The following is a 16,889-nucleotide window of genomic DNA, read 5'->3' as shown; positions in this document are numbered from 1 at the left end:
TCCAACAGCAAGATAGAAACCCTGCTTAAAAAAAAAAAAAAAATTCTTCTATTCTGTCTTCTCAGAGCCAGGTCAAGAAAAACATGAATACTTATTCATTTAATTCTTTATGAAAATAAGAATATAGCAAATTAACAAAAAAACATGATCTTAATTTCTAAATTAGAAAGAGACAAACCTGAATTGATTTATTGAACTGCATTTGCTATATATTCTCAACTCAGCTCATCAAATGTAAAAGATGGTGGGGTCTCACCTTTAGACAGCAATAAATCATATTTTATCATGACAACTGCAAGTATTAATCAATGTAAACAAAGAGCTTTTACGGGTTCTGTCAGAGAGCTAAAATATTTGAGTGGAATAGAAGACATCACAAATATTCCTAGCGGTAAAATAATTAAATCATAAAATAAACAACGTTACAGCCTGGTTTTTAGGAAGCAAGGATAATGCATACATAGCCACCTTCTGAAATTATATTTAATACAATAAACTATAATACTCCCTACAACTAAGCTAGGCTGTATTTGCTCTAAATAGATAAAACCACAGTATAATACCCCAAAACAACAGCATAAGAATATGTTGCATTTACATTAAAATAACACTTACATTAGAGACCTATTACCCACCACACAAGCCATATAATAAACCTGTAAAATCCTGGAAAAGAAAAACCAAAACAAACCTTCAAATATCTTTCTGTTAACCTTAGGGATATGCAAAACCATTTTAGCCATCCACATTGTAAGTACTGAAGGTTAATAGTTAAAGACCAATGGAATGTTAACACAGTCTAGTGCTACACTTGAGTAGTAATGTATGAAAAGACACTGAAATTAAAACATTTTGTTCTGCATGTTCTGAAGTGATGTAACAGTGATGATTTGGTTATATTAGATGACAAAGCAGGGCTTCTTATGACTTTTAACATAAAATTGTATCTAACATTCTTCCACATTGTTTAACATATTCTTCCAATTCTTGTATAAATATATGAAGCTAAAACATTTATTTTTCACACTCCAGTTATCTTCTAATGGCAGCATTTGGTATGTTGATTTTTTTTTCCCAAAAGTAACTTTCAAGATAAAATGCGGATTGCCTTCAATGGCAGTCTAGAAAGCAAAGACTTACCTGTCTTGTTTTCTCTGACCTCAATAATATAAACATTAATGTCAGGGTGGAATTTTGTCCTTGCTGGGGGCTGTGGTGTAGAAAGTGCCTGAGGTCCAAAGGCCTCTTTGTCTTCCACAGTGGGTGGTCTTGTTGGCTGTGTAGTGGGAGGACTTGAAGTCGTGAAATACTCTCTATCAATATCGGTTTCTGTTTCCTTAGCTACAATATCTTCAAGGGTAGTGGGAGGAACATGAGATGTTGATTCTCCAATGATTATCATGTCACTGGTTGTTTCTTCACCAGGTTCCCTGTCGATGAGAGGTGGTTTCTTAGTGATCGCGGAAGCTGGCTTGAGTGCTGAAGTTGTGTGAAGTCTGTCTACTGAACTGAAGGCAGTGGTAATATCACTTGGAACTGTGGCTTTGATTGTTGAAAATTCTATGAGTTCTGTGGCTTTGGGCTTTTCAAATAATCCTGAGCCTAAATCAATATCCTCTAGGGATATTTTCTCAGCAGTGGTTTCTTCCATAAGCTGGGTAACGTGGGTACTAAAAGGACTCAAAGATGATGTAAATCCTGTTGTACTACTACCTTCTGTTTCATATTTTTGTTCAGGCCCTGGACTTATAGATACTTTTGGCCCAATGCTTGGTGTTAGTGTTACCACTTCAACCGTTTTCACTTTGTGCTCAGTTATAGCACCTGGTGGATAAGACACACTGTGATCAATTTTTCCAACTGGAGTTGTTTCTAAAACTGAGATGCTCTCAGAACCTGTCAACAATTCGTCTTCAGAGACTGTATATGCTGATCCATCACCCTCTTGTTCATCCAGTGGTGTTACTGCCTCCTTGGGAGTCCAAGCTGTAGAACTGAGAGCAGGAACTGGTTTCTCTGCAGTCTGTTCTTTCCAAGGGAATTCTTCCTGAGTTGTTTCCTCTGTGAGTTTTGTTGTTCTTATAGTTTCCGGAGAAATAGTCACTTCAAGGTGAGTCTGATCAATGACACGTATGTCTTGAGAGGGTTCACCTAGAACTTCATCTTCTGATGGAACAGAAGGTACTAACACTCCCCAGTCTGTCTTGGGAATTACAGAAAGAGGAATGGTATGGGAAGAGTCTACATAAGTAGTAGGCTCTTGGGTGCTACTATAACTAACAAATGCTAATCCTTCTGCCTCTGAAGTGTGTGCAAGTTGGGGAACAGTAGATACTGACTTAGAGAGGTCCACATCTTCTACTTCACCCAAAGTACTTCCTTCCATGGTTGCATAAACTCGGCCTTCAGTGCTTGTGATAGGTGGAACTTTTTCTTCAGTTATAGAATCTCTCAAAGTTGACTTTTCTGCAATACCAATTGATGTAGTTGGCTGAAATCTAATTGTGAATTTTCCATGGACTGCTATGTCTTCATCAGTAATCTCCTCTAACTGCTTTTGAGTACTATCTGGAATAAGAGTAAATTCATCTGCTCCATCTTCAGTGAAACTTGGGATTTCTTTATCCTTTCCATTCATCCCCACAGTTGTGAGTAAGGCAGGGGGCAATTTTGAAGAGGCTGAAGGTTCTGTAGATTCTAAAGGCTTGGATGTTATATTATCTTCATCCCATGACCATTTTGATATGGTGGCCGCTTCAACACTTAAAGTACTATGGGTCAAATGCACTGTTGTAGTATTTTCATCATATTTTATAGTACCTGGAGTTGCTGTAAATTCTTCCTCCATATCTCTTACTTCTGTTGGCTCAGCACTTAACTTTGTTGTCAATGTTGGGAAATCAAAAGACTTGGTCATTTCCACAGAAGACTCTGTAACATGAATTGGCTCCGAGGGAGATGTAGAGAGTTTCATCCCAGAGAAGTCTTCTTCTTCTGTTTTTCCCATAAATGGGCTTTTAGTGATCTCTTCTTGTATTTCATCTGTATAAGTATCTGTTCTCATCTCTGGTATTAGTGTTTCTGTTCTTTCTCTTCTATGTGTCATTTCTGTTTGTGGAGAAGGATAAATAACTGTGGAAATTCCCTCTACTAATATTTTATCACCAGAATAAGGAAACAATTCTATTTCTGTATGATGCTGTGATGGAAAAGGTGTAGTAGACAGATATTTGCCAAAAAAATCTTCCGTTATCCTACCATTAGTTTCTCTCTGTTCCCAGTCATCCATGGATGATCCATTATTGTCAGGCATAATTAAAGGCAAAACAGTTGTGGATGCTAAGACTGTCTCCAAGTCCTCTAACTGAGTGTCGGTGGTGTCTTCTGAAGTCTTTGACACTGTAACGACTTCAGGCGTTTGGTCAAAGATCAAGGTGCTCTCATCAGATCCAACTGGAAGTGTTCTGTCTTCATCATCCTCTTCTCCCAAGGTGAATCCATAGTGACCTGTGGTTACCAATTCAGAAACAGTGCTTACCGTTTTCTTTTCAGTTTTGGATTCCAGGGTCATTCTTCCAGTTACCAATGGTGTTTCAGTTACAGGGAATTCCTTGGAAGGAATGTGCTTTAAAATTTCCATAGATGTTACCAAAGGACCCACTTCTATTTGTTCAATCTGTGTAACCGATTCTTGTGTTTGTGTATCTTCCACGACACCATCCCATGAATCGGTGGCATAATGAGAGACGACAGTTGTACTTTGGAGCACTTCGTCCTTAAATTCTGATATGTCTGGCTTTCCAAGAGGACGTGAAGCAGAAGGTGAGTAGTCGTCCATATCCCAAGGCTTCTTGCTACTGCCAGTAGGTGTGGGTAATTTGGTGGCTAAACTATCTGTGACAGCCTGAGGTTGGACTGTGGCTTTCTGTTCAAAATCGACAATATTTCCCACGGGAGGGAACTCTGTTGGAATGACAGGTAATTCATCAACTAAAGGGATGATTGGTGTAGTTCTATCAGAAACCATTTGTGGTTCTTTGGATAAACTGGGTGATGCAGTTTCTGCGAGGATACTCAAATCGATGGTTGTAGCCTCTTTAGCTAGAAAAATAATTTCAAAGAGTTGATTAGATAAGTCACTAATAAAAAGTTGTATGCCCAGTGTTTGTTAAGTGTTCCTGAGTATTTTGCAGGGAGTATTTTGGGGTGACCCGGAAATGTTCTGTGATGGAGAGGAGTCTTAAAACTATACTGGAATTGACCCAGGGACAGATAATTGAACACTTAATAGTCATAAATTGATCAGTTGTTTTACGTTATAAGGGTTATCATTGCTTTTACCTAAAAGTATGCATGACTGTTATCAGTTAAGGAAAATTAATATTATATAGTTTCAAGATAAGGAAAAGCTCCCAAAAATATAAATGCAGATTTTGGATACAGTAGATTGTTTATTTACCAGAAACTACAGTGTCAATTTGAAGCCTCACAGGAGAATTGAGTACTATTCTTCTGGAGGCTTCTGAACCCTGCCTCTAGCTTTCTCCACATACTCCCTTCTTTTGAAGTTGCTGTGCATTATCTCAGGGGAGAGGGTGTGCCTCAGATTGCAAAACAACAAAAAAGCCACATCAAATGTGTCCAAGTTACATATAAACCATTACATTGTCCATAATGTGGAGACTTTCATAAAAACAGGATATTAAAACTTTTTAATACCACTCTTCACTTGATCCCAGGTGTTGGACATGTGTCTTCATCTTTCCTTCAACTTCATGGTATAGATTTGTTTCTAATAAATTATAAAATGTGCCTGGCAGAGGCTGGTTGGCATTTATTGTAGTTCTACATTTTGTTCTATGTTCTACACACTCTGTTTGTATCTCCTAAGGATCTTGTTTTCAGGCTTACTTTAGCCTGAAACACAAATGTAGAACAGGAAATAAAGTACCCACATAATGTATTTTAGGTCTGTAATTACAAATCACTGAGAACAACCCTGAGCATCAGTAAGAACAGGCTCAGGCAATATAAAGTAACTTGTCATCATAAAATGCTGCATTAGAATGTCTCCAGATTTACAGAGAATGGCCTGGCCTGTTTAAAGAAATTTAAATTGTGTATAAAAGCAACAGTTTGTAAACAAGGTTCTTTCTCAACACAGGGAAAAGGCAGCAGCCTAGTATATAATGATTGTTTTATTTTTTAATTAAAAAAATCAGTATTTTTAAAAATAAAAACCTATTAATAGTTGCCACTGAACTCGAAAGAACTGTCCTGAAGAAACCTGCAGTTACTGTTTTGCTATATCCCATAGGACTTAAAGCTAGTTTTGTGAGTAAATGCTTGTTTGCCCTGAAAAGAGATGTAATAGCCATAGTATCTATAGTATCTTCTTTTTTACTTTTCATAATTCCAGAACAGGAGCCCTCAAAAAAACAAAACAGGCTACCTTTTAGCTCCACTTGATCTGTAAAAACTTAATCATAAAAGGATATGATTTTATTGTAAATCAGACTAGGGCTGTAACAGGTTCCTTATTTTTTGTCTGGCACAAGCTGTTATTAGTTGTGGTCATTCCCCCAGACCATTTTAAAGCTCAGCCTCACTGATTTTATCATGAACATTTGATGGTTATTTACATTATGATACATTTAAATATTCTTTAAAGTCTGCCATTATTTATCTTTCTAATATTAAAGCAAAACTAAACCAAAAAAGAATTGGAGTTTAAAAACATTAAATAACCTTTTCTTCCCCTTTTTAAAGTAAAGCTTTTTCTGCATTCATTTCCTGGAAGAAGCGTTGTTCTATTTTGATTGACATGAACAACTTAAAAACCCAAAATGTGGATGACTATTTTAATTCAATTCTCTATCCTCTGAAATTCCATAACCATTACTTCATTTAACTGCCAAATTTCATGTTTGTCTTATAACTGCATTCTTTGGGGAAATAGTAAAAAGATACATACAGAAAAAGTTCCCATGGAAACATAATATAAATACTTAGCAAACAGCATATTAGAGAAAATTTAATCATACTATTATTAATAACAACAAAAAAGCTAAATTTACTTTTTCCCTCTGAGTATTTCCTTGGCTAATGAAATTAACTTAGAAACAGGTACAACTGCATAAGGGGCTGTGAATCCAGGCTTCCTATGTTCCAATCCAAGCTCTCTGCTAGCAACTTTCTACAATGCTATGAAAATATGTTTATAGTGTTTTAAATATTGACTCATATTTTTAAAACTAAATAACTGGATTTCATTGTCAATTATTACTATGGAGTTTGCTGTTGCATTCCTTCCTCTAGTCCTGCTGTGTAATAAAGTAGTAGCAATATGTCCTAGAGAATCTGTTCTAGAAAGCCAGTATTGATGTGACTTTGTTTCCAAAAACAAGGGTTTTCAATAATTTTAGAGCTCTATTTAAAAAAAGAAAAGGTCTGCTTTTAATTAAGTTAATTAATTCTACTACTTGGAATGGAAAACCTCAGACTTCCTTTTCAGTTTGGGTGGCTTTTTCATCAACTTAACAGCTGATTTTGATCACAAGTCAGTGTATCTGAGGATCTGTGCCATTTGTTTCAGCCATTCCAGAAAAGGAAATAATTTTATAAAGCACAAATCTACAAAGAGATATTTTAAGAATAAATACCACTGTATTCATGATGACTATTGTAAAGATAAAAACAATTCCAGGTTATTCTACCAGTGTCCTTCCAATAGGTGCATTCACATGGAGACGTTTTGGTTCTGGAAAACTACCAGCATTCCTTCAACTTTATTATTGAGGAAGCCAACATAAATCAACACAATTCTTTTCCCACAAAAGTTCCTTTCCAACCTTTGCAGCTGTCTGCCCACAGATGTTTCACATCACTGTACTTATGGCATTTTTGTCCTATGGGCCATCTTCTCTGCTTCTGTTGCGAGACATGAGACAGATTTTCCTAATAAAACTTAAAACCCCTATTAGCAGCATGATACTCAATTTAACTCATTCCCATGCTATCTACATTATTGAGAAATGACTAATTTTAACTTGGTTCTTCTATATTAAATTTGTTATACATAACTAAATGTAAACATGGTTAGAAAACTGTAAAGATTGGAGCAGTGGAATTACAATTCAAACTATCTTTTTAAACTTGTATGAGTGATGGAATGCTAACAAATTCAAATTCAGTAAACAGGAAACATTTCTAATATACCAATTGGGGAAAGGTTAGTTTTGACACATGTGGTCAGATTATGAACTAGGGCACACACAAAAAAGATAATGAACTAACCACAGGTTAGAAGGGCAGGCCAATTTTAACAGCGAATGAGTATATAGGATAGGATAGAAAGTGGTGGGAATTAATGTAGCCTTCTCTGGACCACCATTTTGATTTCCAAGCTTAATCATAAATAGAGGAATGTGAAAAACAATGATGAAACTTCAAAGCAAGAACCTATCAATGATTAGAAATTTGGAGGTTGAAACTGTAAAACAAGAAAATTGTTTCAGTTGGAGAAGATGCTGAGGGAAAAATAAACAATTGTGATCAACAATAGAAAGGGCTGTTATTCAGATTTTGGTCTCCAACTCAAAAATGAAAACATGGGTTCAAATTCAAATGCAAAGTACTTAATTAGAAAAATTATCTGAGAGTGCAGGTCATGGAATATTAGAATGAGTTTTCTAGGAAACATGTTCCATCTCCCTCTCTGGAGATAATTAATAACATTCGGTGAGAGATGATCATGAGTCTTGAATGGTTTTGATTCACTTAAGTTTGGGGATGTATGAAATGATCTTTCAAAGCCTTGTATAACTCTCCAACTTTCACAGAACTTGCTAAATTCTGAAGTCAAAAAAATAAATACGTTAAATTGTTTAATCATTAGGAGAAGATATACAGGAAAACTTTATCTTACAAAGACATTACTTTGCCTACTTTTCAAATTTATTTGAAAAGAATAAAGCCTAATTTTATATTTTCTGTCTGTCGTTGTGAATGTTTTAGTCAGTGACTTTGTGAGGTAAAGGGAATTAAAGCAAAGTAAGATTTGGCATTGTTCATTCACCAAGTGACTTAAAAAACACTTTCTACGTTTGGTAGAAGCAAACAAGAAAAATATGGTTATATTTCTAAATTCCTCTACATAACCAGCCAGCTGTATATCTCTGAAATCACTTTTGGAACTGTAGCTGAGGCCATGACTCTTACGAATTTTACCCTTTAGTCACTACTTGACTATGTGGGAAAGGTGGACATCAATTAAGTCATTTCAAAAATATTTTTCAAATTATTTAAAAATATATACTAGGCCAGGAGCAGTGGCTCACTCCTGTGATCCCAGCATTTTGGAAGGCCGAAATGGGTGGATCACCTGAGGTCAGGAATTCGAGACCAACCTGATCAACATGGTGAAACCCCATCTCTGCTAAAAACACAAAATTAGCCGGGCATGGTGCTGTATGCCTGTAATCTCAGCTACTTGGGAGGCTGAGGCAGGAGAATCACTTGAACCCGGGAGGTGGAGGTTGCAGTGAGCTGAGATCGCACCATTGTACTCTGGCCTAGGCAACAAGAGCAAAACTCCATCTCAAAAAAAAAAAAAAAAAGTGTGTGTGTGTGTATATATATGTGTATATATATGTGTGTGTGTATATATATATACCCACACACTAAAAAAAAGTTTGAAAAATAAATTAGAAATTTTGGAAAACTATTGGCATTATGTGTGGTTTAAGAAAGGCTTCTAGGCCGGGCGCGGTGGCTCAAGCCTGTAATCCCAGCACTTTGGGAGGCCGAGGTGGGCGGATCACTAGGTCAGGAGATCAAGACCATCCTGGCTAACACAGTGAAACCCTGTCTCTACTAAAAAAGACAAAAAAATTAGCCGGGTGTGGTGGTGGGCACCTGTAGTCCCAGCTACTTGGGAGGCTGAGGCAGGAGAATGGCGTAAACCCGGGAGGCGGAGCTTGAAGTGAGCGGAGATCGTGCCACTGCATTCCAGCCTGGGCAACAGAGCGAGACTCTGTCTCAAAAAAAAGAGAAAGGTTTCTATATGGCTAAACTCTTTTAACTTTCTATGTACTGAATGAATTCTGAATATAATAACATCTTAAGTAGGAAATAAATAAGAATCTAGCCACATGCTTAGGTGGGGAAGAAAGCAAAATATGAATCCATTATATTTACAAGTTATATACATGAAATGAATTAGAGAGATAAAAATGAATATAAACTTTTAAACATTTTTTGAATTTTGTGCAGATTTTTAGTAGGTGGTTACTCTATTTAAACATAAGTACCTTGTTATTTCATGTGTATTTTTCAATTAAATAATTTAAAACACATCAGGATAAATTCTTTAATAATAGTCTTTGTGGCTATAGACAGGCTTTGATTTAAATTTTACCCACAGAGAGACGAAAAACGTTGTTTAAAAGTTTTCCGGTGCCAGTTTTATTAATAAAGCACAAGAAAATATCAAATAAGGAAGTCAGGCTGGATAATTCTACTCCTTCCCTAATTTAACCTCTCCAAGCCTTCCCCACAGCATACCAATCTGATTTTGTGCCTTAATTATGTCAGTCACGTAATGTAAAACTGATTTTAGAGCCTGAAGTACTTGAAAAATCATTGTTGTGACAATGTGGCTTAAAGGAATGTACATCTGTCTACTTTTAGAGATAAGGTTTATGTTATTGTTGTTTTCCTGAAAATGATTAAGGAAGAATTCTGTTGTTTCAGGGCCTGAGAACAAAAGCTAGCATTTCTACAGCCTTTATGGATTGACCAGCTTGTATCAAGCTAATACACAACACATGGCTTTAACACTCAAGTTGAGTCTAAGGGAGGAGATCCAAGCAGAGGCTTCTTAGTAGGAGATAAAAGTGTGAAAACAAACCTTTTGGTTGCACGAACATCCATTCTACTGACTACTTACAACATCACAGTCTGTGTCTTTTTGGTTGCTTAAAAATGCCTTTGTATTTCACTCTAGAAATCAATTATATAATAAGCTAGTACATTTTGTACTCATTTTAGTGACATATTGCTGTAACAAGATACATTGGAAATTTAGTCAAAATTGTTTACAAATTTGTTTCAACATAACCTGACTCTGTCTTGGATATACCCAAGGTCACCAAAATTCTGGGAGATCTTTGTTTAGCTAGCACAGTACAGATGGTTCAGTAAATATTCCAATGAGATGCTAGATTACTTGCTCGTTTAATTTGCATACTACAATTATGATACTTTATCATGTGACTATTGCTAACATTATTTGAGGACATCTGGAAAATTAAAATAATTATGAATGTTGAGAAACATTATTTAAAAAAACAATGTTAATTAGTAAACCTAAGTAAAGATACTCTGTTATAGGCTGCAAAGAACACATACTGTACTTCAATATGATATTACAGATGATTAGAAGGCATGAATTTCCATTACTTGAAATAAATGGAGATTTTTATTGATAGTATAGTTCGTTTTTAGTTATGACTTTTTGAGTATCCATGTCAGCTTCAAGTACTCACCTGTAATTACTAAAATTTAAATTCTCTGCCATCTCAAAGAAAGAGAGTGATACCAAAGACAAAATAAACAATCTTAAGGATTTAACTCAGCCTCACTTGGCCTCAGCACTGTAGCACCAATAAGCAAATTGCAAAATTTAGGGACTGCAATTAATATAAAATACTCAGAAATATGCTCTGTGGCTCTGGACAGAACAGAGCACAGTTAAAGCTTAACCTGATATTTCCTCACCCCTCTAAAAATCCATTTGTCAGAATTCCTGTGGTTTTAACCATATCACTGCTGTTCAGTTTGCTTGCTTTTGAAAATCACTGAACTGTTTCCACTCCGTGCACAAACTGCAAGACATGGAATCCATTCCAACGGCTAGTTGAACATCAATGCATGCTTCGAAGCATTTTTTTTAATCTGTAATTTTTAAAAAGGTATCAAACACTTACGTTTAAAGCAGTAGGCATCAAATCTGCTATCAGGGGGAGGGAAGCCTGTCTGGTTCTCAAAACGATACAGGGTTCTCACCCCAAGTAGACCACCTCCACACTGGGCCCTGGCCACAGTCACAGGGTGGCGCACGCTGGCATCCGACAGCCACCCGTAATCGCACTGGTCAAAGCCGTTCCTCCACGCCGCCTGGAGTTCCCCCACTGTTGCCAGCCTGGCGTCCTGGTTTTCACACTCTTTTGCGGCCTCCTCGAAGGTGAATTTACTGGGGGCAGTGAGGTGGAACACATCACCTGGAAAAAGAAGAGGGGAAAAAAAGCCCAAAGTTTTATTATTCATTCCTTTCCTGTTGGATAAATATGGTGGGGGAGCAATTGGAGAAGCATGTAATACTTTTTCATGGCAAGGTAGCAGCTTCTGATACTTTAAAGCAGAAAACATAATGGTGACTTAGCTTCGTTATAATTATGAATACATAATCATAAATAAAACATACCAGAGAAGTTTTATTCTGTACGTGTGTGTGTGTGTATATTGGCCATAGAATCAGTCATTTGATAATAACATTTTATAATACATTCTTAAAAATAAACAAATCCTTCTGAGTGATTCTTTAGATTACTATCCAGGATTTTTTTTTTTTTTTTTTTTTTTTTTTTTTTTTTTTTTAAAGCCTGCTATGTGCTTCCTAACACTGCATGTTGGAGGGGAAATCCTGCATTGAACTGCCACCACGGTTATTCCACTTTGTTTATCCTAAAATCCAATCGTAATTATCCGGCTTTCCTTCTCATTTATAACTACCAACAAAAAGAATTAACGCCATTAAATAAAAATAAAAATAAGAAAACCTCCAGAAATGTGAAAATGGAAAGAGCTCAGAGCGGTACGGAATTCTACTTCCTGCCTTCCCGTACCAGGAACAGGGCTGCCATGATGGTCAGGAAGGTTGTGGCCTGCACAGGAGCAGCGGGCCCAGTGTGTAGGGAGGGCCAAGGTCGCCTCCCTCTCAGCCAGCCAAAGAAACTGCAGCCTCTTTGGAGAAAGCCTTTGTTTCACTTGCTCTGCGCAGAGGGAGCACTTTTTGCTAATTCTTACAAAGACACCCCAAGTGCTAGCAGGGGCTTCAACTAGGTCAAGATACTTTTTTTTTTTTTTTTTTATTAGGAGAATCGTTTGAACCCGGGAGGCAGAGGTTGCAGTGAGCTGAGATCGCACCACTGCACTCCAGCCTGGGCGACAGAGCGCGACTCCATATCAAAAAAAAAAAAGAGAGAGAGAGAGAGAGAAAATACTACCCCCCTCCGCCACCGGCTCGGGTCCCAGATGGAGTCTCACCCTGTCGCCCAGGTTGGAGTGCAGTGGCACGATCTGGGCTCATTGCAACCTACACCTCCCGAGTTCAAGAGATTCTCCTGTCTCAGCCTCCCAAGTAGCTGGGATTACAGGCGCCTGCCACCATGCCCATCTGATTTTTGTATTTTTAGTAGAGACGGGGTTTTGCCATGTTGGCCAGGCTGGTCTCGAACTCCTGAACTCCTGATCCACCCGCCTCGGCCTCCCAAAGTGGTGAGATTGGTTAAACAGATTTTTTAATTTGCTGACTGATTAACAAGAAAAGGCTGGACAGTTGCTTTTTTTATTACTAAGTCTAATTAGCTGAGGGTATATTCATTATCATTTAACATGTTACAATGAAAGATTCTGGAAATTTTAGAGTTTATTAAATTGGACTTTTACTTAGCTAACTAACATAACAGTTTGCTGAAATAAATTCAACACAAATTAAATTATGTTTTTCACATGTGAGCAAAAGTAACCAAAGACAGAGGCAGAATTAGAGAATACCTAAGCCAATATTGCAGGCAAGAGGAGAAATGAAAACTGAAATAGAAAGTTAACATGTTGATAGCCCACTATTGTAGCTGAGAGTCCTGTTTCCATCTCACTGAGGCTGACCTCTGATTCTATGATATATTAGACAACTGGGATCCAAAGAGCTGTCATGATTTGGATCTTCATCTGACTAAATCCAGATGTAACAAGCAATTGTTTAAAATGAATAGTGCTATTACTTTCTCTGAGTGGGCGATAGCACTATAAAACAAGAAAAATTAGTGATGGGGAAAATGGCCAAAGCACACATATCAGCTTTTCTCCCTATATATCTAAAACTGCTATTGAGAAAACTAGGCCAAATTTCAGTGAGAGCTATTTGAAGAAGGGAGAGGGAAATTACTTTCACCTAACTGAAAGAAATGGTAGAGGTGAACATAGCTTTTTATTCTTAATTATCTAGTCTGGCAAAGGACAGTAATCTCAAATACAACAATACACTCAAAGAAAAAGTTCCCCCTCCCTGCTCTCACAGTGTCTCCCTTCCAAATAAATTTTAAAAGCATAAGGGTCACAGTGCCAGTTACATAGTATGTATTCAATAAGATTTGTTAAATGAATGGCTCTTCAAGTTCTTATTAAGAAGCTAGGTCTCTTTTTTCCCCCATCCTTCCTAACAGCACATTAAATAAAGCTAACTCTGCTACAAAGCTTTGGAGAGATGGCTGCTGCCTGAAACAGGCATTTTATCTCACCATAGACTTGGCTCAAAGCAACATGTAGAAAGGCAGAGAAATTACATCACCCTGAACAGCCTCCTTCACCTCAGAATAACACTTGCCTGAGGCCTGAAAGGGCTGCAAGTGTAAAGAAGGCAGTGTGCCAATAGTTTTCCCTGAGAGGTAGAACCCTTGGACTTGTTATTACAGCTGGAATATTAGTTGTGTTGCCTTAGTTTCCTGCATTTCCTGAGATACTCCTACCTTAAGGCAAAACTACCATTCCTCTGAAGTAAGAAGTGTGATTGGCCAACCACAGCAGGGCAAATAAATATAATTAATTGAGTAAAACTCTGCTTCTCCAACTGCACTGTTAGTCTATCTATTGGGGGACATCAACTTCTCCAAGGAAGACCAGACCAAAGGGCTAATGAGGAAAAAATGGCAGCATGATTTCACGGGTAGCTGGTTTCCCAGTTTTAAACAGCAAACATGTTTGCAGTATTAAAAGAAAGAAAGGCTTCAGTAGGTGCTGGCCTGTTACAAAGAGAATTCTCTTATTAGTAGTAAATCAGTTCTGACCTACTTACAAAACTTTTCATGTAGAAACTCTTGTTAAATCTGACTTTATATCAGAATATCAATTATTTAATTCACTTGTTTGAAGTATACAATTTTCAATTATTTGTTTGATACCCATAGAATGATCATTTTACTACTCTGATTAAATTGTTATCCCCAATGCCATTCGTCTTCCTTCCTTCCTTCCTTCCTTCCTTCCTTCCTTCCTTCCTTTTCAAAAAAGATGGAGTCTTGCTAAGTTGTCCAGGCAGGAGTGCAGTGGCTTTTCCCAGGCACTGGGAAAAGATAGAAGCAAAGTGAGCAGACTGGGTACCCAGTCAGAATTGAAGCAGGAGACAACAAAGCAAAGTATATATGATCATAGCACACTCTGTCCTCAACTTCCTAGCCTCTGGCAATCCATCTTGCCTCAGATTCCTGAGGAGCTGGGACTACAGGCAGGCACCACTGTGCCCAACTTATCTTTTCAATTGTGTGTAGAAATTTTTCAAACTTTCCAAATAAAATTTTTATAAAACATATTACAAGAAACATTACCACTGGGATTTTGATAATTCTGATGAAAAAAGGAAGATTTAACCAGAATCAATTGAGTTACTTTAAGGTGAGGATTAAAATAATTAATCTGTTAAGATAATGTGTGGTCGGTTATTTTATTCAGCAATAATTATTGTTTTATTACAGAATGAGAAAAGAAAAAAAATACTTAAATTATGTTCTAAAAAATAACTATCTAAGCTTTCCTAAATCATAATTGTTTAGTGCGAACATAACCTTGCTCACCTCAAAAACCTAATGATACAGTGAAGCATTTACACTATAGAATTGAGTATGCCTTTAATCTCTTATAATTAACACCCAATCTATACCAAATGTGATAAGTTAAATGTCCAAACTTCTGTCCTTTCCATGTATCAACCCTCTATTATTAAGCAGGGACATCTGTACACAAATCTGTTTTATGGAATATTCTGGAAAACACTGCTCTAAAGATGTGTATTTTAATCAAGAAGAGGAATCTCAATTAACTTACAACATACATAACTTGGTACTAAGTTTCTGGTGTGTCTCAGCCTGTTTAAGATAGAAGCAAAGTGAGCAGACTGGGTACCCAGTCAGAATTGAAGCAGGAGACAACAAAGCAAAGTATATATGATGCCAGTTGCCTCCCAGGGTTATGTCAAAGACTGCAAGTGAGCAAAAAGGGGAATGAGGCAGAGCGGGGAACTCTGATGAAGGGTCTAAGACAGCAATTTAAGCTGAACATAGAAAGAGCTCATTACTTAAAAAGAAGCTCATTTTATACAAAGTAAACCAAGGTATGGCAGATAGCAACAGGCTTTCTCCTCAACAATAAATTCCAGGAATAAGTCTTTCAACCCCATATATCACAAAAAAAATGCAGATTTTTAAGCTAAACATTACCTATTTCCACACTGAGAAAAGAAATGAAGATGTTAACATTTTCAAAGTTTCTATTGATCTATTTTCAGTCTTTAAATCCATAGTCAGGAATTATTTATAAGTCAAATTATATGTTGTAAACTATAGCACAGTGGAATGAAACTAGATAGAAATGAAGCCTGGGCCAGCAACAGAATTGTAAATCCAGGCTTGGTCCAAAAATGAATGGTCATAGAAGGATGCCTCCAAAGATAAAATCTAATGCCTAGAGGGAAAGTCAAATCAGGAACCCAAGGAATGGACAAAAGAGAAAGCCACTGATCACAGCAAACATGGGAAATCAGGCAAATCAAATAGGCAAGTTTGCTTAGTTGCTGTTTCTCAACATGATTTAGTTGGCCCAGCTGTGTAAGCTCCTACCCAGAGGGTATCGTAAAGCTACCTTTTTACCTCTGATGAGAATAATAAAAGTTCTTCCTGAGTTTTTAATCACAGTACAACCTTTAGAGTTAGACGGGGAATGCACAGCATTCAGTGAGAGAAAATGCCTATTTTATTAGCATAGAACTAGGTTGTGTTCTCTCTCTGCTCCTGGATAGTTGTACCTGAAGAATTTAATGTACTTTTAGATTTACCGGATAGTTGCTCTCCTGGAAAACAAGCATCTTTTTTTTAGTTTGACAAGAAGCTTATTAATAAGTTCCAGGAGTAGCCTCATCAAAGCAGCTAAATTGATAGGACAATTATCAAAGTTGTAATTACAGCACAGATTTGGAACTTGTTTCTAAATGTTGCCTATCCATGAGAGAATGTTTTATTTTTCTCTAATTGAAAACAGTAAATAAAATGTCAAGTGATATGGTTTGGCTGTGTCCCCACCCAAATCTCAACTTGAATTGTATCTCCCAGAATTCCCACATGTTGTAGAAGGGACCCAGGGGAAGGTAATTGAATAATGGGGGCCAGTCTTTCCTGTGCTATTCTTATGATAGTTAACAAGTCTCAAAAGATCTGATGGGTTTATCAGGGATTTCTGCTTTTGCTTCCTCCTCGTTTTCTCTTGCCACTGCCATGTAAGAAGTGCCTTTCACCTCCCGCCAAGATTCTGAGGCCTCCCCAGCCATGTGGAACTGTAAGTCTAATTAAACCTCTTTTTCTTCTCAGTCTCTGGTATGTCTTTATCAGCAGTGTAAAAATGAACTAATACAGTAAATTGGTACCAGTAGAGTGGGATGTTGCTGAAAAGATACCTGAAAATGCAGAAGCAATTTTGGAACTGGGTAACAGGCATAGATTAGAACCGTTTGGAGGGCTCAGAAGAAGATAGGAAAATGTGGGAAAGTTTGGAACTTCCTAGAG

At 37.1% G+C, this 16,889-nt stretch overlaps 1 protein-coding gene across 3 annotated transcripts in view; it reads right to left on the bottom strand.

Annotated features, from left to right (window-relative positions):
• Positions 1 to 16,889, bottom strand: part of VCAN (versican) — a 110,282-nt gene that overhangs the window by 58,723 nt on the left and 34,670 nt on the right. For 2 of the 3 annotated variants that reach the window (XM_001112269.4, XM_015140359.3), the window contains exons 6-7: positions 10,989 to 11,282; positions 1,141 to 4,101 (exon numbers count right to left, since the gene is read on the bottom strand). In XM_001112269.4, the coding sequence (XP_001112269.3) occupies positions 1,141 to 4,101; positions 10,989 to 11,282 (3,255 nt within the window). The remainder of the gene's footprint in view (positions 1 to 1,140; positions 4,102 to 10,988; positions 11,283 to 16,889) is intronic. The other variant, XM_015140358.3, reaches the window with a different exon arrangement.

This window comes from Macaca mulatta, chromosome 6 (assembly GCF_049350105.2).
Source record: "Macaca mulatta isolate MMU2019108-1 chromosome 6, T2T-MMU8v2.0, whole genome shotgun sequence".
In the NCBI taxonomy this organism is placed as follows: domain Eukaryota; kingdom Metazoa; phylum Chordata; class Mammalia; order Primates; family Cercopithecidae; genus Macaca; species Macaca mulatta.
Note: the sequence above shows the minus strand (reverse complement) of the source record. Positions and strands in the feature narration are given on the sequence as shown.